The sequence below is a fragment of the Symphodus melops genome, assembly GCF_947650265.1.
Source record: "Symphodus melops genome assembly, chromosome: 20".
Taxonomy (NCBI): domain Eukaryota; kingdom Metazoa; phylum Chordata; class Actinopteri; order Labriformes; family Labridae; genus Symphodus; species Symphodus melops.
This window is the reverse complement of record NC_136710.1, coordinates 3,257,656-3,277,739: the sequence shown is the minus strand read 5'-3', so window position 1 is coordinate 3,277,739 and position 20,084 is coordinate 3,257,656. Positions and strand designations below refer to the sequence as shown.

Below are 20,084 nucleotides of genomic sequence, written 5' to 3'. Positions count from 1 at the left end.
CATTTACCGTAATTCATGTTGAGGACTGCGCCCTCTGCTGGCCAACAATGAAGATGGATCGACGATTCAGTGTCATTTTTTGACATACACTGCACTACAAAATAATTTTAACAATCAATGAGATTGTCATTTAAAAATCCGACTTTACAAACTCTGGTGTCATGCAGAATTTCTTTTTTTTTGTGATCATACAATTACCACCACGAATTTATTAAATAATTACATAAATAAATAAGTAAGGTCAATCAAAACAAAAGCATGTAGTGATCTTTGATCAATTCTTTCATTCACAAATCCCAGCTGGAGAGATTTGTGTATAGTTAATAATAATCGATGCCTTTTTTTCTTTCTGTTTGCTGAAGAATAAAAACAAAAAAAAACTTTAAAAGTGAAAAAAAAATTGCAGAAAATGTTAAACCATTTCCCCTGCGTGTCTTGTCTCTCGATCACATGTTTTTTTTTGTAAAATAAATAAATAAATTGAGGATGTTTGGGAATGGTCTGGTAGCTTACGCTGCAATACGATACATTACGATGTGATACACGATACACGATAAGTGAGACAACACATCAACAGGTGATAAGATGTGTGATACTGGATGCGTGTCAGCTGACGTCAATCATTTTGGGATACAGTGATTCTGTAATAATTCAAGCTGACCAATGAATTAAAATGAAGGTGTAGACGGAGAAATGTGTTCAAGCGATCTATAAATAAAACCACACTGCAAAAAAAGAATCATGTCGAGGAAAATAACCCATTTGGAAAAAAACAACAACAAGAAAAGTAAATTCTTTCGTAACTGCACACACTTGCCCGTGTTGCTGGGCAGTCCTCAAGCAGAAGTTAGAAAAAGATGTTTGAGAGAAACTCTTTCACTTCCTCATTTTGCCCACAACACCCCATCACACGCGAGCTTTTAATCAGACATTCACCGAATGAGCAGGAGGCTGTTTACACACTTAAAATCCATCTGTGCAGAGACAGAAGAGTTAATCCTTAAAGGTGAGTGTTTCCCCCTTTTATTTAAAGTTCATCGGCCTGTTTATTCAGTCTGTAATACTTTGATTTAATCTGGAAGATGTGATTTTTCATGAATGTGTGCCTATAGTGTGATTATCGGCTCAACCACATCATGTATTAGACGTCTTGTTTTCAGTTTATAAACTACAGTAGAAAGTTGTGTTTGAATAGAACATTAAATCAGTCGTTTGTGGGCTTACCAGGATTCATGCAGATCTGATTTTGAACACTTTTGAGACGTCGCTGTTGTGTTTTTCTCTCCTCTCTCACTTTATATTTGTTGATTTTATTTAACTAGAACAGTGTGCGCATCAATCAACATGCCAACAAATAGCCTCCATGTAAATATGCCAGAGTTTGCATAGAAGCAACATTTCACATGTAGTCCTAAAGCAGGCACAAGCAAAAAATAAAAACACAAAAAAACACAAAACAAATGTACAATTGCAGGACAGTTTGATAGGAACATACAAACCAAACTCAGAGACCATTTTACTAACAAAATGGACACGGCCCTTGTGGCATTTCCATAGTAGGTTAAACACACACGTGATTTCCTGAAGCAGAAAAGAGTTCAAACCAGAAAAGGTAACAGTTATAAAACGTGTCAGAGCCTGCGGTAAGTAACAGTCCGTCTTTATTTGAACAGAGCAGAGACAAGGAGCCACAGCATGACATCGAGAAAGGACATTTAAAGCTCACCTTGAAAAGAAAAGTCAACGCATGTGAGTACTTTATTTTGATTCCCTTTTTCATTCATGAAACATCTTTGGTTTTTTTTTTTTAAACACTCGCAATTTAAAGACATAACTTTGCACAGCATCTGTGATTTTTTTTTTGCCATTTATTTTAAATGCTTACTGTACGAAATAACAAAATATACTCTGTAATCTGTGTTTGTTTTGGTACTTACATGGATGTATGACAGGGATGGTTTCAATACACGTTGAAACATCTGACTTTCACATTTCTGAGTGGTTGAGGAACAAAAACTCGATTTGAAGTCATGAACTCTCTTATTATATCCTCAGTTTGAGCATCAGGAACAAAAATAATCGTTTTGTTGAACCATCTCACTGCCTCCATGTTTCTGTTGTAGCTCATTGATCTAATAGCAAACTTATGAGAGGGGAAAAACAGGGAACAGGTGAGTAAATGAGGTGGGATGGTCAGGTGAGATTGACGGGGAGTCAGCATAAAGGAGTGGCTGGGTCTCTCAAAATGAAACTACAGTTAATCAGTTACAGGAAAAGCAGAGCACCAAGTTGTTGCAATAAGGAAGCTGAGTGAGCGTTGATGACACGTTAAATACAGGTGAGGTGGTTACATAACGCGGCTGAATAAGTGTTATGAAGCATTCCCCTGAGATCTATGGGGCTTTTCAGTCTATTTGAACTGTTTCTTTAATTGGTGCGAGGCCCTGATCATCAATGGTGTTGATCCCGATTTTGATACTGGGGAGGGAAAACAATCTAAAACCGATTTATCGGCCAATATCTTTCATAGGTCTACGTTCGACCTGTAGAGATAGATATATAGTATAAATTTGCATTTATTGCATTGATCACTGCAGGTTAAACAGAGAGATTATGACGATAGATAGATAGATAGATAGACAGACAGACAGACAGACAGACAGACAGACAGACAGACAGACAGACAGACAGACAGACAGACAGACAGACAGACAGACAGACAGACAGACAGATACTTTATTGATCCCGATGGAAATTCAAGGCATCCAGTAGCATGAAGACAAGATGGTAACTGTGCATATACGTGCATCACGGCCTCACAATTTTGCTTAATTCATGATCGGAAACTTTTATTTTGAACATCCGGCATTGTAACGTGAGTTTTAAAATGGGGATCAGCATAATAGGTCAAATGAAATTATAAACCTGTAAAAAAGTTCATGACCTGTGTTCTTTTGCACCTTGTAACTGATCATTTCTTCCTTCAGTAAACCATGGCACTGAGGTGTATCGAATGCTCCAGCCTGGGGGACTGGAGGGTGATTGACTCCGGAGGCTTTGGACACGTCTACAAAGTCAAGCATCGTCAGTGGTGCTCCGACGTTGCCATTAAACTGCTTCGTTGTGATGACAGGTAATCATCATCGAGAGTTTCTATTTTCTACAACCAAAAGTTGTTGAGTGTCACTAATGATGCGAACAAAACTCACTCAGCAAAGCTTTGCTGCGAGAGATCGACATGATGCGTCAAGGGAGCAGCCCGTATGTCATCCAGGTCCTTGGGATCTTCAAGGGTCGACTGCCATCGCACCCAGTATCAATACAGCTTGGACTGGTCATGGAGTTCATGGAGAGAGGATCAGTGGCTTTTTTACAGGTAACTAGTACAAAAACAACAATCAGATATTTTATTTTAATTAATTAAGGATACACACATTAAAAGTTTGCATTAAAAAAAACTCAGCTTAAGTTCAGGAACAAAAATATGAGTAGATATTTTAAAAAAACTTCAACAGCCTGATTGACCAGGCATGGTGTGTTGTTTTAGTTGTTTAAAACCAGGACATGGACTTTTCAAAACAAGGACATGTTAGTGTTTTAGAGAACTTTGTGGGGACTCAGAACATGGTGCATGAAAGTGGCGGGACACTCCCAATGCTAGCATGGTTGCTTTATAAGCACATACAACAGCCTCTTAAAGTAGGAATATAAATAAATAAATGTCACAGAAGCTACTTCCTACTCATAGCTAACATCTTGTTCCAACAGAAAACCTTAGCCGGACCTCCACCCTGGCCGTTGGTCTTCAGGCTGGCACACCAAGTGGCCTTGGGGATGAACTTCCTCCACTCTCTGTCGCCCCCCATGCTCCATCTGGACCTGAAGCCCAGCAATGTTCTGCTAGACCCGTCTCTTAACGCCAAGGTGAGTTCGAGGCTTGAGTGGGAAGGCAGTTTACTGAGACTAGAATGTAATGCTGTCTCAAGTGTTGTACTGCATGACAAGTTGTATGTCGTACACATGCAGGGCAACTTAAAGTCATCATTTTAACTATTTTACATAAATAAGTTGCTTGGAAGACAGTTAATATTGAAAGAAGAAAAAAAGGACTTGCCAATCATCCCTATAAAAACAATGCATGTTTGATAGCTACTTACATAGCTAACAGCTAATGCTAAGATTCAGTCACTTCACACTGTTGTGTTAGCTATGTTAGCTTAGTCTTGTTAATTTGATTAAAACAACTTTTTTTTGACGGCTAGGATTTAAACTTTTTCTTTTGCGTCATTAAAAAGCTACTGAATGGTAGCATGTTCTATTAGCGTCTACAAAGCTAGCGGTAGCTGTAAGGTGGCTGTAAGCTAACGTTAGCCATTGTCCAGGTTTTTTCCAATCACATTATTATATCTTGAAATGCAGAATCAGCACCAGGAATGCCCTATTTCTCTTTGAGGAGGAAATGTGGTTATGTAGCCGCTGTGTAAAATGATAAATGGTTTCCCCCTTAATGATGCAACTTGAGAAAATGTTGGTGACTCCATCTGTGATTCAGCATTTTAATAAGAGAAGTGAAATTAACGCGGAACTATTTTTTTTCTGTAAACTTTCTGTTAAAATACGTTGGATGTGTCCCTTCCTCCTTTTAATTATCTTCTCTTCCAGCTTACAGATTTTGGCCTTTCCAGATTTTACCACAGTAGCACGCGGCTTTCCAAGGACACTGGGATGAAGGAGGGAGGGACACTTCCATACATGCCACCAGAGGCGTTTGATCTGAACTACAAACCGACACGAGCCTCTGATATCTACAGGTATAAAAGAACTAAAACAGAACTTGGATTGTAGTAACCACCTTGCCACCTTTATCAAAATACTCATACTGAGGCTAGTTTGACTGTTATGGGAGCAAGTAAGATGCCTTTGCTTTACTAAAAGAGTTGCTTTAGTAAGCCTACAACCAAGCAAATATTTTCACAGGAAGTAAAACTAACACGAGAGAGAAGTTATTTCTGCTTAGCTCATAAGGTTACAAAGTAAAAGCTTTTACAGTAGCTACTGAATCAGACTTTCAGACAATCAAGTGACTTCCTGGTCAAATAAACAACAACCAGATGCACCTGGACAACCATTGCACTTTTTTTTTTGTTAGTTTAGTTTGGCTGCAGTTTACAAAAAAACCCAAAATACAAATGTATGATGTACTTGCATGATCAAATAAGCTATCCTCTTCCCTTTTTTTCCAGTTATGGTATACTGTTATGGTCCATTGTCACAGGGACAAAACCTTATGAAAGTAAGAGACACTCGTGCCTTTTTGGCCTCCCCTCTTAACTTTGCTTCCTTTTCTTTTCTGTACTCTCTGCCGACGTTAACTAGCATATCTCAGATTTACTGGACTGGCGACTATGAATATCGAGCCGACATGAACCAACTTTTTTTTCCCATATCGAGGCGTGTTCATTTCCAGTTGACAAATACTGGTTTAATATTAACTCTGTTTCCAGCTCTGTTTTGGTCTCCTCCAACTACTTACCTAACTATGCGTGGCTAACGGTAACAAATGCAGTTATTGTTGTTTTTGTAGTTTAAATTCACAGATTGTGTCTGATTTTTTTTATTTTTGTTACCGTTAGCTAACCGCTTCTGAAGGCTCTGCTTTGTTTGCTAACAAGCTGTCTTACTTTTGTTTGCTGGTAAGGTAGTAAAGCAGTTTTCAACAGCACATCTAACCAACCTTAATGTCCTCTCCCTTTTGTAGATGCGACATCCAGCATAGTCCGCATCCTAGTCCCGGAGGGACAACGCCCATCACTGGCTGAGATCAGGAGCCAAGACATGGGGGTTGCAGGTTTGGAGGTCCTTATGGCTCTCATGGAAAAATGCTGGGAGGGAACCCCCAACAAAAGGCCCTCATCCCATGGTGAGAAATACATTTTGATTTACCATGAAAACCATCATGCATACAGCAGGAGAAATGTTAGTATCCTGATAACAACAGGATGACTGTGCCACATAGATATTCCTGAAAGGAATTTCAGTATTAATTCACCTTTTTTTTTTTTTTTTACAGACTGTACAATGGAGACAGAAGAATTGTATAAAATGCACAAACATGCAATTGTTGACGTTGTCCATCAAGTGCTCAAGGAACTGGTAAGAAACAAATTTCCAAATCGACACTTAAATCATGCGTAGAGGCAGAAGGTTTTGGTGATAACTTTTTCTTTCTGAACTGACATTGACTCACACTTTCTCTTCCTCTTTAAAGGACCAGGAAGTAGGGCTCATAGAGCAAGTTCAGGAGTTTCACATCACCGAGGCGTCAGGTGGGTTTTTTTTACTTTACTTTTTTTCTTTTTTTTTTTTACATTTTTAAAGAAGACTTCTCTATTAAATGTTTAAACCTTTATTTTTTATCAATATATTATTATGTTTTTCTTTTAGCAGCTGCTGTCATGCGTAAAGAAGTGAACCTGTGTCATAGCGTGCCAACTGGGCCTTCACCAGTACAGGTATAAACTCGACAGCTCAGCCTCAGTTAGAGACCTCGACATCTAACAGCTACAACTTTAACTTTAAAATGTCTTTTCTTAAAGATTCATTTAGTCCACATTTAAACTATTGATCCCAAAACAGACTTTAAAAGTATTTTGACAAACTATACAAACTGGAAACTAGCAGTCATTTTGATGGTGTGCTACTTGTGGTTTGTTTTGTTGCAGGAAATGGCAGGTGGTTTGATGGCAAATCAAAGATTCAACCCAAGACTCAAAGGTAAAATGGAAGTTGGTGTCTGAGCTGCAAAGAAACCACAAAAGCAGACGTTTAAAAAAAACACCGCTCGTGTTTGAGTGTGATAAAGATTTTGTCCTTCTGTCTTTCAGATTCCCCTTCACATCGTCCAGTTAACGCGTGTGAAGTCGACAGTTCAGCGATGGGACATAAAGTGATGTGGTCGTCCGTTCAGCCCATTTCGTCTTCACAGCCCGCGTCTTCCAGGGTGCACTCGTCCCACAGATCACATCACAACAGAGAACAAAATACATTACCACAGCTCTTAGTGAGTTTTTTGTCTTTAGCTTCAGACAAAAATCCCAAAAAATATTTCATCCTCAAAGAAAGTTTTTGGGTTTTAAGTCATAAAAAAATTAACAATATATTATAAGTCTGGTTTTTATAGTTAATCCTGAATTATCTTCTTTATCAAACTGAAACATTTTAAGGTTCATTTGGTATTTTTGGTTTTATTCGAGAGGACAGGGAATAGAGTAGGAAATCGGGAGGAAGTGGGGAATGATATGTGAAACAGGAGCCGATGGTCAGACTTGAACCCGGGCCGCTATAACTCTGTACACTGGGCATGACCTAACCACGTGGTCATCAGCGCCCAGAAACTTTCTTTTGGATGAATGTTTCTTTTATGCAGAAATATCTGACGGTTTTTCTCACTTTGTATTATTATTATTCATTTTATTCACAGCGTCAGTTTTTCTCCTGCTACCCCTCCGTCAAGATGAGCGACGTGACAGGAATTCAATACGGCAACAACAACACCATGAACATCAACAACCCGGACCTCCGTGAGAGGAGGCGGCACCCGACAGCACCCCCTAGTGTCGACTTCTCATCCATGCAGTCAGGACGTAGATCGGACAAGAAAGAAGGCTGAGTGATGTGAAGCATTTTTAAACTTTTCTTGGTTTTAAAACCTGCAGAGAGCTGCAACCCGGGAGCGTGCACAAACAATATGGGGGGAGGGGGCCGAAGGACAAAGAGGCAGCTGCCCACCCCACTCTCAATTTCTCTGAAGACGCCACACCAGCATTCATCATTACAAACTTTTCATACTGTGCTGTTTTAAAAATTGTACTCCTCAATGAACCAGTCACATTAGATAAGTGAAGATTTCAAGTGCGTAAAAAACTCCTGACATTTTGAGTATTTATTTATTTAGTCGGATAATTAATTAATTTTCTGACTGTTTAGGTAAATCTGTTTCATTACTGAGCAGGAATAGAAACTTCCTTTTGCTTTTGATGACTGAATTAAGGTAGCTAGTTCTGTTGTGCTGACCCACCTTGAAACATACATGGTGCCAAAATTTGCACAATGCACTTCATTGTACTTCTAGCTAGTTATGTAAAGACCATGTTAGCTCGACAGAAACACCCTAAGTTTGTTCTTTTTTTTCTCAGAGTACTTCCTAGTATAAGAGGAACCTCAAGAGAAATAATGAACTCCGAGTTATCGGCTCTTACAGCATTAATGATGTCAGTCTGGGACATCCAGACATATAGCTCACGAAACTCCTTCTATATGTGATACAGGCATCAGTTAGATCTCTCATTGGTTCAGCTCTGTTTGAAAGAGTTCATTTCAGCTGCTGTCTCTTTAAGACCCCCTCACCCCACGTGCCAACTGATTGATCAGCTCCCTAGAGGACTTTCATGGTGATCAGAACGCTGCAGGGCTGCCAGGGGGACGACTGCTCTCCATTGATGGAAGGAGAAAGCCGTTTCATCGGCTACCGATTATTGCTCTCCACATGCCCAATTTCCTCTGATTTATCGGCGCTGTTTTCAGTTGCAGTGAAAGTTTGAACGAGTGAGCTTCCGATTGGGCATATCCTGGAAAGAGCTGCCCGGATGGACTTGTCCGACAACTTTCCCCCCATGCTTCGCTCTAATATGTCGGTACCTGACCTCTGGCGAAATCATTTATTATATTCTCGTCATTATTTATTATGGACACCATTGTACCATTATATGTACAGTATGTATTTAAATGTGGCTCAGCCTCATAGATCTCATTTGAGACTAACACATGACCCAATACAGCCACAACCTTTAAAGCTACCAGTAAGAACTTTCATTTTGAGTTGATTTTGGCGGCCGCTGTGAAATAAAAAAAAAAAGCTTTGAAGAAGCATTTTTATAATTTTTAAAAACATCCTCTTTTGTTCTTTTAACAGTCAAGGGAATCACTCAATGTGAATGTGCTGTGAAACATGTAAAGGTTTTGGCAGTGTGCTCTTAACCCCCTCCTCGGACAGGCATTAATACACTGCAGTGTAGAAATCAGCTTCTTCTTTATCCAATGGAGGCCTTCAAACTGTTAAGATTAAAATCACATATTAGGTTGAACCACAGCTCTCTTAGGTTGGTTTATCCTTTTTTTGTGTTGTGTAGCTTCATTTTGTCATGTCTTTTTTTAATTTAAAATCTGTTTTTTGAAAGAAGTGCTTTTGTTATTTTTGTTTCAGTATTTATTGATTGTGGTTCTCGTCTGTGAACATGTTTAACTTTGAGCCAGGCTTAACACCTCTGTTCTGTCCTGTCAGCAGTGTAAATATCAGCCAAGTGTGTTCATATGGTTTTGCTTTTGTACCAACTGTGGTCAACGAATATTCTCAGTCCCAGTGCCAGCTCACCATCAGATGCCAGAAATTGCCTGAAGAACACATTGACCGATCAAAACAGGAGGATTTATTGTCACACAGAAATGTAAACTTCCTAACTCAATACTTTGTTGAAAAACGGTTCTTGAAGTTTGACTTGTGGTTCTTGAACATAAAATGTATTTTGTATAACTATAAATATTTGGAAAGCACTCGTCTCTGATATGTTGTTTTCTTATTGTTGTGACTGTTTGTGCAGCTTCATAAACCCATGAAGTGCAGCAAGAAAAACGGTGTGGAAAAAATGAATTCAACTTATATTTTTAGATATATTAAGAAGTTTTTGAGACGCCCCCAAACGGTCGTTTTGGACGCCCCTCGGTTTGTCAGATATGAGAGCAGTTATCAGGTCAGCGGAACTGCTTCAGATAGAAGTGATTTTACCCGAGCTAAACACTGAAGCTTCAGTGTCCACCACATGGCCACCTGTGTGAGGAGACGGCTCTCTGTAAGGTTTTGAAATTGGACTGCAGTACCAGTTTTAAACACTAGGTGTCATATTTTTCTTTTAAAAAAAAGTCGTTTTTTTTCTTAAAAGTAAAACTCTTGTATACTAAGTTTATAACTGATTCACGATACAATTGATGTAAAGGTGGTGATGTAAACATGTTGATAGGAATAATTCTTCACTCACAAGAAACATGACGCCAGTTAAAAATCGTAATAATTGCGTGCAATATTTAAGTTAAAATCCTAATTAAACACAATTGAAATGGCTATTTTTGAGCGGTTCCATGTTACGTAACAAATATATGTTCATCCACCTGGAGTCTCCAATATGTCCTGCAGTTTCTTTATTTTTTGTTTGAGTTTGGGGACGTGGAGTTTGCACTTGATGTGCTTTAAGTTTGTCTATGACTGAACCTTGACTGTAGGTGGCGCTACTGCTTTTCAAATCAGCTTTATTGTCTCTTACTGACTTCTGTCTCTTCTCTTATATTACAAACAAAAGAGTTCAGTAAGCACTGACAATGATTATTTACACCTTCCTTTTCATTTGTTCGACTGTGGATAATGTTGAGAAAATGACCCTGTTGGTGAAAATCCTCTCGTTCATGTCGATTATTCTCCGTGGTCAGTTTTGGTGTTCCTCTAGTTCTTGAATGAAAGCCCTCACATTGTTTGGTCCTTCAGACACGAGTCTGTAAAGTGCTTACACAGACCTCTGCTGTGCACCGGGGCGTTGACACTGATCGGATGTGACGGTCCAGTGTGAACTCTGCAGGCTTCTGGCACAGGATCCCCTCCATTTCTGCCAATCCTCCATCTGCTACCGGATCCACCGCAGAGAGACCCACTGTTGCTGCGTGCCGGCCTGACGACAAACTCACAAATGATCCGTGTATAAAGTTGAAGATTCTCATCGTGAAGCTGCAAAGTTGTTTACCTTCATGAGTCCTGTTCAGTTATTGCTGAGTTTCAGGATGTGTTTGTTAGTTTACTCCCTCTGTTGCCATCAGTGAAGCTCTTTGGACACAGCAGGGACACAAACTATCCTCAGAACAACAGTCTGTTTGCATCAGGTGATCGATGGCACATGTACGAGGTTTGTTAGGGGTCGTTCAGAGGCGATAATAGTGTCAGCATTTTCAAGGAGAATGCAATAAGCAGCAGCATTTATGAACTCGGGACTCCCCGTGTCTGCTCACTACTTGACTTTAAGTGAACAGAGTTAGCGACAACTGCGGCCCTGGAGCAGACCAATAATTGTCTCCTGTGATTTCTGACCGTTTAGTTAGAACGGTGAAGCGAAGCAGGAAAAGTTGATACGAGGAAGCAACCAAGTTAAGCTCGCAGATAGATGGATTAATAGATAGAATGAAAAGCAGACAATTAGACACCATGATTTTCCTTTATTCACTCAAAGAAGTCTTATCACTGTATTTCATGCATTAAAAGTTGCGTACACTGTACAATTTCTGACAGCTTTAGAACCGATTTTCGAGTCGTAGGACTGCACTGTGGGCCGTCACGTTCTGATCAGCTGCTCCCGACCGCTCAGATGATTTTCTGGCATGTTCGAAATTTTTGGTTGCCATCAATTGCAAAGTGAGAGCAGAGCCACAAGCCGATTCCCCAACTGTGGGTGTCCTAAACTTTCTCCCGGGACCCCTCCCTCCAAACCCTCGGCTGGAGTTATGAACTGTTATTAAAACCACGAATCTTCCTGCACAAACTGACAGACATCGTCCAAAATCACTCCGACAACAACAACAACAGGCATGATTTGTTTCTGATTCCCCCCCTCCATGACGTCTCCAGCCTCCAGCCTGACAAGGAACAATCTGTTATGATTTAGCTTCCAGTCAGCTTGTCGTTCATGCCCAGCGTGTGATCGAGTGAGTGAGTACTTTTTTCTTACAGGTGATTTTGAGCCGTGCATATCAGACATAATACACGTACTGTATATCTTTCAAGGATTGTGAATGCTCCCTCCTGATTTAACTCGTACATGTGCACATACAGTAAACTGGGAGCTTTGGTTGTGCGTTTGTGGGAGCTGACATTCCCCCCCAAAATAGTATATAATCATATAGGATTGAAAAATTTGTTGTTAGCAAGCATATACAGTACAACACACACAGTAGTCAGACAACACTTAGACAAAGTAGAATAATAGAAATGTAGACTACATTCAGGGTTATTTGGGGCAAAGTCCATTTGATACAAGTCTTTGCATCAAACCAGTTTGCTGTCACTTCCAACGTCAGCGTAGTGTTCAGCTTGTGACCACTGAACTTCCCCCTATTCCTTTCATTTCTTATACTATCTTTTTTTTAAACCTTGCCCTCCCTTACTTCCCCTGTGAAACAACAACAACACACTCTTCATCCTACCACGACCGAGATCTACAAAGGAAACACCAGAAACCCCGAGAAGGTGGAATACTTCCACCCTCCCATCAGGTTTCCTCTCTCCAGTTTGAGGTAAGCTTTGTCTCCCCTCTCCATTATCACCAATCCAGCATTGGTGGCGGCTTCTCTGGTCACGTCCTGATCACCTGCGAAAGCTGATATCACCGGCCAGCCGTTCAGAACCAAACTCACCTGAGAGAGACGGGTGAAGGGAATGAGATAGCATCAGAAAAAAATGCCCAGAAGACATACATTTGATTTAAATCTGGGTAATTAAAGGCACTCTGAATTTACAAGTGTCTATATCAGGGGTGCCAAACTCCAGTCCTGGAGGACCGGCTTCCTCAGACTGTTAGATGTCAGAACAATACAATATCATGGTAGCTAGATGTCTAGGTTAGTTTAACCATTTACTGCAATTGTAGACAGTTTAACCTGCTGGCTAGTTATCTTTCACAGCTGACTCCCAACCTGTAAATTCAGCAGCTTGTTTTAATGTCCTTAAGCTTTGAATCGTAGCTGTCCAGAAGCACGTTGAATATTTGGATGAGGATTCTGCAGTCAAGCTATCAAAAAACAAACAGCAACTTCTGGCTAACTGAATAACTTGGCTCTGTTAAAAGCTAACAAATTCTATAAAGCTGTTATTTCTGAATCTCTGTAATAAATTCACTAACAACAGCATCTTGGTCGTGAAAGAAACGAAATAAGATTACATGTAGTAGTAGCTAATAGTAGATTTGGTTTCTTTCAGATTGACCCTTTCCCATCTGGTTTATATACATGCAATGCAAAAATAAAATCATATTATGGGGCTTTTGTTCTTATTCTGAAAATTTGAACTGAACTGAAAAGTCACATAATTATCCTTCTTTTCACTAGATTTAAATAAGTCTCAGAACTCCCCAAAAACTCCATAAAAAAATCCACTCTGGTACTTGATCATGCCTATAAGACCCTTTATTTCAGTCCTGATGAGAACAGGCTTCTTCTGTGTCTGGAGGTTTTAATGCAGGTGAGCTGTGTTCGACCGCACCCCTCTCTGGGAAGGAAAAGTGGGTTGGGCTTTTGTGCACCATGCACTATTGTTTACAGCGGCTGGCAGGACGATCACCGAGGTGTGGGAGTGTCACCCACCTGGGTGAGGGTTTACATTCTCCAAACAGCCTGTTTGAGCATAAGAAAGACTAAGAAGATGGACTTTATTTATAATTGGGGGGTTTGTAGACAGACTCAAAGTGTATTTTGTATTTTATGTGACCTTTAAGCTGTTGTTCTTACTTGTATTGTCTGCCGGTTGTAAACTTTGACAACATGAAAGCTGAAACTGTAGACTCCTTTTCTGGGGGCCACAAAGATGCTCCTCGCAGGGTCAAAGTGGCTGCCAATGTTTACTAGAATCTAAGAAGAAAAAGAGATGAAGAGAGGTTATTTATGGTCCAGTAAAGCCTTGAATTGGTCTACTGATGGTGTGTTAAATTAGTCAGATATTTTATTGAAAATCTGTTATTGGAGATTTTTCTTTTTTGGGGTCGACAAAAACTACACAAAACAAGTATAGATACAGATACAGGACACAGAAGAAACATTATTATTTATCACTTCAAGATCACGAATAATACAATTTTTATTAGCTTTCAGTTAAAGCTACCCAACAATGAATCACGCACCTTAAACAATAATTATAATGTTATATTGCCAACATTTCAGACCAACATGTTTCACGTGCAGCCAACGTATCGAGGCCTAAGCTTTAATTATGTGATAGTGACTCACACGGCGGTTATGACTCAGACAGTGCTTGTTGATGACACTCTCTGGCCTCAATCACAAGAATTCTTTCTGTCTGTGCAGCACGCACACAGACGAAAGAGTTGGGCAATTCCAGCTTGAACTTTAAATGAGAATTATTTCCCCACTGACAGCAGCAAGAGGCAGTATTTTACCCACTGAGTGGAAAAGTTCACCACTGCAGCAAATGGAAATATTTCAACAACAGTGTGATGCAATGTCTTGGAAAATTGGTAAAGCCATTCATTTTCCACTCAGGATGATTTGGTATAATTGTGAGATTATTTTAATTTTCTACAAGGCCACCATTGTCCAATACTACAGTATACTAACTACTGACCCGACCCTACTGAATGACCTGCCTGAGGAGATAAATCCTTGTTTGTGTTTTGGTTTTTGTGTTGTCTGGGTTCTTACGATGGGTATTTGCATGCTAACAAACTAATAAAGTTGCACATCATCAGTAATATATAAATATTTTTAATGAGCACTGAACACAGAAGGTTTTTTGGTACAATGAAAAATGAAAAATAATTGTGTTCAGCATTCATTTTAAAATGTTTTAAGTTCAAATTTAGATATTAGTCACTTAAGTTTTTTATTTTCTGTGACAATATTTAAGCAGCATCAATCTATTGAATAATTACCACCTAGAAGCATATCAGCTAACATGAGGCTAACATATTTCTTCTTCTTTCATTTATGTGTGATCTCGAAACGTGACTGAGACCAACCTGGTCAAAGTAGATGGTCATGGTTCGGTTGCTCATCTCTGAAGGCTCATGGTTGGTGTTACGGATTGCTGAAAAGGCCACACGACCAGTTCCTGACCTCACTGACATTCCCAGGGCGTTACCCGATGGCTCAGCTGAGGGGGTGGAGTCACAGACCACCAGACACTTTCCCTCCAAAACGATTGGCTCAGTGTCATTCTGGCAACTGACCTCTGTTGGCCCCAAAAGAACCAGAACCAATAGTCCCAGGAAAAAAACATATCGATGAGAAAAATATTGCAAGTAGGAAGGAGATGGAAAGGGCATAGCTCCAAAACTGGATGGGCGTTGCTGGTTTCTGGGCTTTGTTGATGGTTTAACTCCCAGCTGTGACTGAATAGCCACCACGAATCCTCTCAGAGAATGTATCAAACTTTGTGTGCACGTTACTTTACCAGCAGGATCATCATTTATCCTTGAAATCACTCCTCAGCCACAGTGTTCTTGTGTCCCTTAAGACATTTAATGATTCAGAAAAGTCCCAGCTCAAGTTGGATGTGGAGTCTTCTGAATAAAGATTACCAGTTGGCACCGACACGGTCGCTTCCCATAACAACAAACAAAGAGTCCTTATATGGACGAGGTTGAGGCCAGTTGACGGCTCACTTGACGGCAATGAGCGAAACACAAATCCAAACTGGTTCCAGGGCTGAAAGGGCTTCAGGCCTGTTTGAAGCAGGAGATGACAGATATATGTAAAACCAGCACATAAAAAAATGATGACAAGACTGAAGCTTGGCTACTTTATCATCCATTTCTGTTGATTTTTATTTTTTATTTACCCTTTATTTAACCAGGCATGTCATTAAGAACAAATTGTTTTTTTTACAAAGATGGCCTCTATCGGGGTTCATTTCTTGCTATTTTATAAAATTGTAGCAGAGGCACTGGCTGGAAAAGATTTTCAAATTCAAAGTACATTTACAAACTTAGCTTGAAATATGATGTCTATGTTTTTGTGTAAAAACATGGATGTCATCATTTACACTCCACATTCTGTGTAAAGAGGCTTTGTGTGTCTCAACACGAGAAGTATTTGAACGTGCGTTGTGTTGGGAATCTCAAATGCTTTAATCTCAAACGCCGATGGTTTTCTTATAATTATTCCATATATAATCATTTTTCTCTCAGTTGTCAGTGTGAGAAGTTCAAATTAAAAAAACACATTCAGTCAAACTCAAAGTACGACACTTCCTGCAAACGTCAGTGAAAAGACAAACAAGGAGTCAAAACAATCCAGTATTCAAGGCCTACAGCGACATCAGATCTTAGCTTGAGCGTCATATTTAATTATAGGGTTGGATAACAGGTTTCCATATAACCCAGATAAAACGATGAACTGATAAAATTACAGTAAAAAATCTGAAAAATCAAGTGGCAATATATTATTTTAACCTCTTTAAATTATGATATTAGCTTTCTGTTTGTATAATTAACCACCATGTAAACAGAAATAATTAGTTTTACACCACAAAAAAAAAACAGACTTGTATTGCTGAGTGCCAAATTGGATGCCCAAATCTTCTCCTGCCAAAAATATTGGGGTCAAGTTTTTCTTAAGATTCAAGAAAAACTGGAAAAGAAAGCTTCTATTTAAAAAGTGAGCTGAGAGACAAAGTGGCTGGCAATATTAGGAGGAAATTATTATCTGGCAGGAAGATATTAGTTAGAGAAAAATTGATGAGGTAATGGTTTGGCCAGGAAGAATCCCGCATGAGTAATGCCAGCTGGACTCAAGAGGGGGAGGGGGGCAGTAGACTATCACAATCCCTCCATGGAGAGGCCATCTGTGGATAAAAACTCCCACACTTTCTCCCCCTGCATCCTTCCAATTGAAGCATTTTCACTGCACTAGCATTCCTTTACACACAGACACTATAAATAAACCCACTATTAAAAACCCCCCAGATATGGTGATATAAGCTCAAGCATCATACAGTATGTATTCATAAGTATTCATGCAATATATTCAAGGAATTTGCAACAAAATAAGATTTGTCAGAATTAAGTGAAAATCTCACATTTTTATGCAAAGTTGGTTAAATTGGATAATTTGATTTCACAATGCTGCTCATACTGAAACTTATGCTACATGTCAGATTACAAACAACAAATATCATGTTTGAAAAAAATGGAAAAGAACTTACCTCTGACTTTAAGTGTTGGCTCAAATGAAAGTGTCTGCAGTAAATGTCAAGCATCCCAAAAGCCCGGGTTCTCTTTTAGCTTTAGTTCTTTAGTTCTGTTCCTTTTCCTCTATTTTCCCAATCTCGCTTTCTCTCTCTTCCTCTATTACTACCTCTCTGCTCCAGACCCTAGCAGACGTTTAATCACTTCACCAGCATCTCAACCCTTCTGTTCTCACAGCTCCTCAACCCCCTACTGTACCTGTTTCCCCTCCCTCCTCCTCATTTTTCTGTTTTTTTTTTTTACCTCACATGACACAGAAGACGGCAGAACTGGAGGGTTCAAATGCAAACTGCTATATTTAGATTTTTGAGGGGGGGGGGGTTATCGTCTGTTAATAATTAGAATTATAATAAATGTTATTTGTGCACTTTACATTTTTGGGAAAAATCTCAAAGTCTTTTTATATCTAATACATACGTTCGATATGTTCATTTTAGTTTTCAATGATGATTTAACTCTTTTTACTGACACTTTTCTTGTGTCTCTTACTCCGACTGTTTCTGAAAGATTTTGGACGGGTTTGGACAACAAAAATCTTAATATGAAAATAATCATTGTTACTGTGTCAGAAAGTTGTAATAAAAGTCATATGACATGGACTTCACCATTCAGACAATCAATCAGTGAAAAGTTGTGAATAAAGTGAACGCAGACCTGACTATGAGCCTTATAAAGCTTTATATGGACAAACAATTCTTACATTATGTGAGAGGGGAGGGAACTATTTGGCAGTGTTTGTCAGAAGATGGGAAAAAAAAAAAATCTTAACTTGGTATTTCAGGTGTCAAAGACGAGGCCGAGCCGACAACGACTGATGAAAGGAAGCACATAGGGCCGAGTTCCAGCCATCAAGTGAATGTAAGAGGAGTTATAGTATCCAGGACCGCACGAAGAGTAAGAATGAATAATGTGTTTTGTGTATGGGTCATTGTGACCTAGATTAACCTTTGACTTGGAAATAAATAATTCAATCCCACTTCTGGAAATAGATACAATAAATTGAGAATAAAACTGGGCCCAGTATTGAACCCTGAGGAACCTCTGAATGTCAAGACACTGAAAGAAGTGTCCTCACAAATAATAATAATAATAATAATAATAAAGATGACAACTAGTAATGTTGTAAGTTAATAATTGTGCTACCAAAGTATATAGGCCCAAGTGCCATCCATACATTCATGTTTAGGGTATTTATAGCATCAAAGGCCATATTAGATTATACAGTCAGTGGGATCTGGCAAGAGCAGAAAATGGTTATTAACTCAGATATGTTTTGATGAAGAGACATGAGTTGTTCTGAAAGCAAAAAAAAAAAAGGTAACAAAGAAATGTGAAAATCAGTTGTTTTAGATAAAGAAGAGGAACTGAAATATGACGCGTGGGCAATCAGAAGGTCAGGAACAAAAGAGACCATTCATTGCTTTAGTATGGAGGACAAAGAGTCATACACATCATGTTGCATAACGTTTTACAGGATTTTTTTTTTATTTATTTTTTTTACATCAGATCAAGGATATATCCTGGAAATGTGGTCATAACTTTTCATATGACAGAGTTCAAATAGAAGAGAAAATCTGGGCCAAACAACATTTCTTTTGTTTGTGTTACTGGCACTGACATCAACACAATGACAGCTGCTCATCGTTAAAATGTTTCACCAAAAACCACAAAGGTGTGGCGTCTACTGTGCCTGAGGTCACGTTAGTTAACAAGCAGCAGTGACTGTAATGTCTTGTTGTGGATAATTTTTTTGACCTTTTTTTTTCTTTTCTAAATTGTATTTTTAAATGTTAGAGGTTATGGTCTGCTGACTCTCCCCTCCCTCTCTGTTGCAGGTTGGTGTCATGGTTGGGTGAGAGGTCTCAGTGCTTATTGAAAAGTTTAGTTGTTTGTTCTTTGTTATGGAGAACAGGTTTTTTTTTTTGTGTGTGATTTTTTATTATAAATAAATTCTTACTTTATTTTTTATGACAATTTCCAGTCTCCATTCTTTTAAATGATCCTGATTTATTGGTGATTGTTCGGCCCCACATCCCCTAGAAATTTGGGGAACGTTACAATTTAAAAAATGTGATTTTACATGACTTGAATTCAGTCAAAAATATGTCGATCAAATGTCGATTGAAATGTCTTTCGTGCATTGATGATCAGAGGTGGAGTCTGCAAAAAACAACAACATGTTAAAGCAAGAGTGAAGGAAAAACAAGGCAGGAGAAACAGGATTCAAAAGTATCAATAAAAAGCAGCTCAGTGCAATAATCTCCTTCTTTACATGCTCAATGACAGGGAACCAAATGTGAAGAAACAAAGGATGCGTGTTTGACAACGTGTCTTATTGTGCACGTTCAAGCACCTGACTTTTTATTCATCGCATTGTGAATTCTTCAGATTTTCACGAGAGCTTTACGGGATCAAGGTTGGGGAGATTTTTTTTTTGTTTTAGTTCAGGGTGGAGGAGGCATCGATGCTCTTCAACACAACGAAATACAAACCCACACAGGAGAATCTAAATCACGTTGCACTGGATGTGCGATGTGAATGCGCGTCCTAATCCACCCGAGCAAAACTGATTTGTGCCTTTTGTTTCTTAAAACAAAACAGTCGCTTCGGTTGTATTAAAGAAAACAGAGCGCGATGAAAAGAGACTCGTAAAAATATTCAATGACTAATGAGGCCGCGGACTCCACCAAACATAAACAAGTCGTGTCGACGGGTCACATGGCGGCCTCATTTGGACACACAATGCTGACTATCATTGTCGGACAACAACTCAGGGCCTCTGGGAAATTTAGGGAATTCTTAAATAACCAGCAGTTAGCGCAACACAACTTCTCGCCAAGACGTGTTTTTTTTCCCCAGATAGAGCTGTTAAATCTGCAGCAGGGCGCCGAACCTGTTGAACTCGAATCGATTTGCCAAGTCAGCTGTGAAAGCTGTCAATCAAACCCTGATGGGACCAATCAATCGAAGCCAGACCAACTCGAAAAGGGCGGGTCTTTGTTTTTCATAAGAACACGA

At 39.3% G+C, this 20,084-nt stretch overlaps 2 protein-coding genes across 3 annotated transcripts; one reads left to right on the top strand and one right to left on the bottom strand.

Moving 5' to 3' along the window:
- The first annotated feature begins 952 nt into the window (after positions 1–952).
- Positions 953–18,933, top strand: ripk3 (receptor-interacting serine-threonine kinase 3). 2 transcript variants are annotated; one of them, XM_079371462.1, is made up of 15 exons: positions 953–1,006; positions 1,674–1,749; positions 2,988–3,133; positions 3,214–3,376; positions 3,769–3,924; positions 4,663–4,811; positions 5,244–5,293; positions 5,759–5,920; positions 6,071–6,153; positions 6,269–6,326; positions 6,445–6,512; positions 6,723–6,774; positions 6,885–7,060; positions 7,481–7,669; positions 18,902–18,933. In XM_079371462.1, the coding sequence occupies exons 3-14, from the start codon at positions 2,994–2,996 to the stop codon at positions 7,667–7,669; spliced, it is 1,446 nt and encodes a 481-aa protein (XP_079227588.1). In that variant the 5' UTR covers positions 953–1,006; positions 1,674–1,749; positions 2,988–2,993; the 3' UTR covers positions 18,902–18,933. The 2 variants fall into 2 exon arrangements, with proteins under 2 accessions (XP_079227588.1, XP_079227587.1); XM_079371461.1 differs by lacking the exons at positions 953–1,006; positions 1,674–1,749; positions 18,902–18,933 and having other exon boundaries at positions 2,980–3,133; positions 7,481–7,762.
- Positions 11,273–17,268, bottom strand: LOC306841193 (cerebellin-1). The gene is made up of 4 exons (XM_079370908.1): positions 17,024–17,268; positions 14,838–15,542; positions 13,594–13,713; positions 11,273–12,504 (listed from the first exon to the last, which is right to left on the bottom strand). Exons 2-4 carry the CDS (start codon positions 15,141–15,143, stop codon positions 12,307–12,309), a joined length of 624 nt encoding a protein of 207 aa, XP_079227034.1. The 5' UTR covers positions 15,144–15,542; positions 17,024–17,268; the 3' UTR covers positions 11,273–12,306.
- Positions 18,934–20,084: the final 1,151 nt, after the last annotated feature.

Coding starts and splice junctions, on each gene's coding strand:
- ripk3 (XM_079371462.1), top strand. CDS start 2,994: ATGGCACTGAGGTGTATCGAATGCTCCAGCCTGGGGGACTGGAGGGTG. Junction 3,134..3,213: donor CTGCTTCGTTGTGATGACAG/GTAATCATCATC, acceptor AAACTCACTCAG/CAAAGCTTTGCTGCGAGAGA. Junction 7,061..7,480: donor ATACATTACCACAGCTCTTA/GTGAGTTTTTTG, acceptor TTTTATTCACAG/CGTCAGTTTTTCTCCTGCTA.
- LOC306841193 (XM_079370908.1), bottom strand. CDS start 15,143: ATGCCCTTTCCATCTCCTTCCTACTTGCAATATTTTTCTCATCGATAT. Junction 13,714..14,837: donor TGACCATCTACTTTGACCAG/GTTGGTCTCAGT, acceptor TTTTCTTCTTAG/ATTCTAGTAAACATTGGCAG. Junction 12,505..13,593: donor ACAACCGGCAGACAATACAA/GTAAGAACAACA, acceptor CGTCTCTCTCAG/GTGAGTTTGGTTCTGAACGG.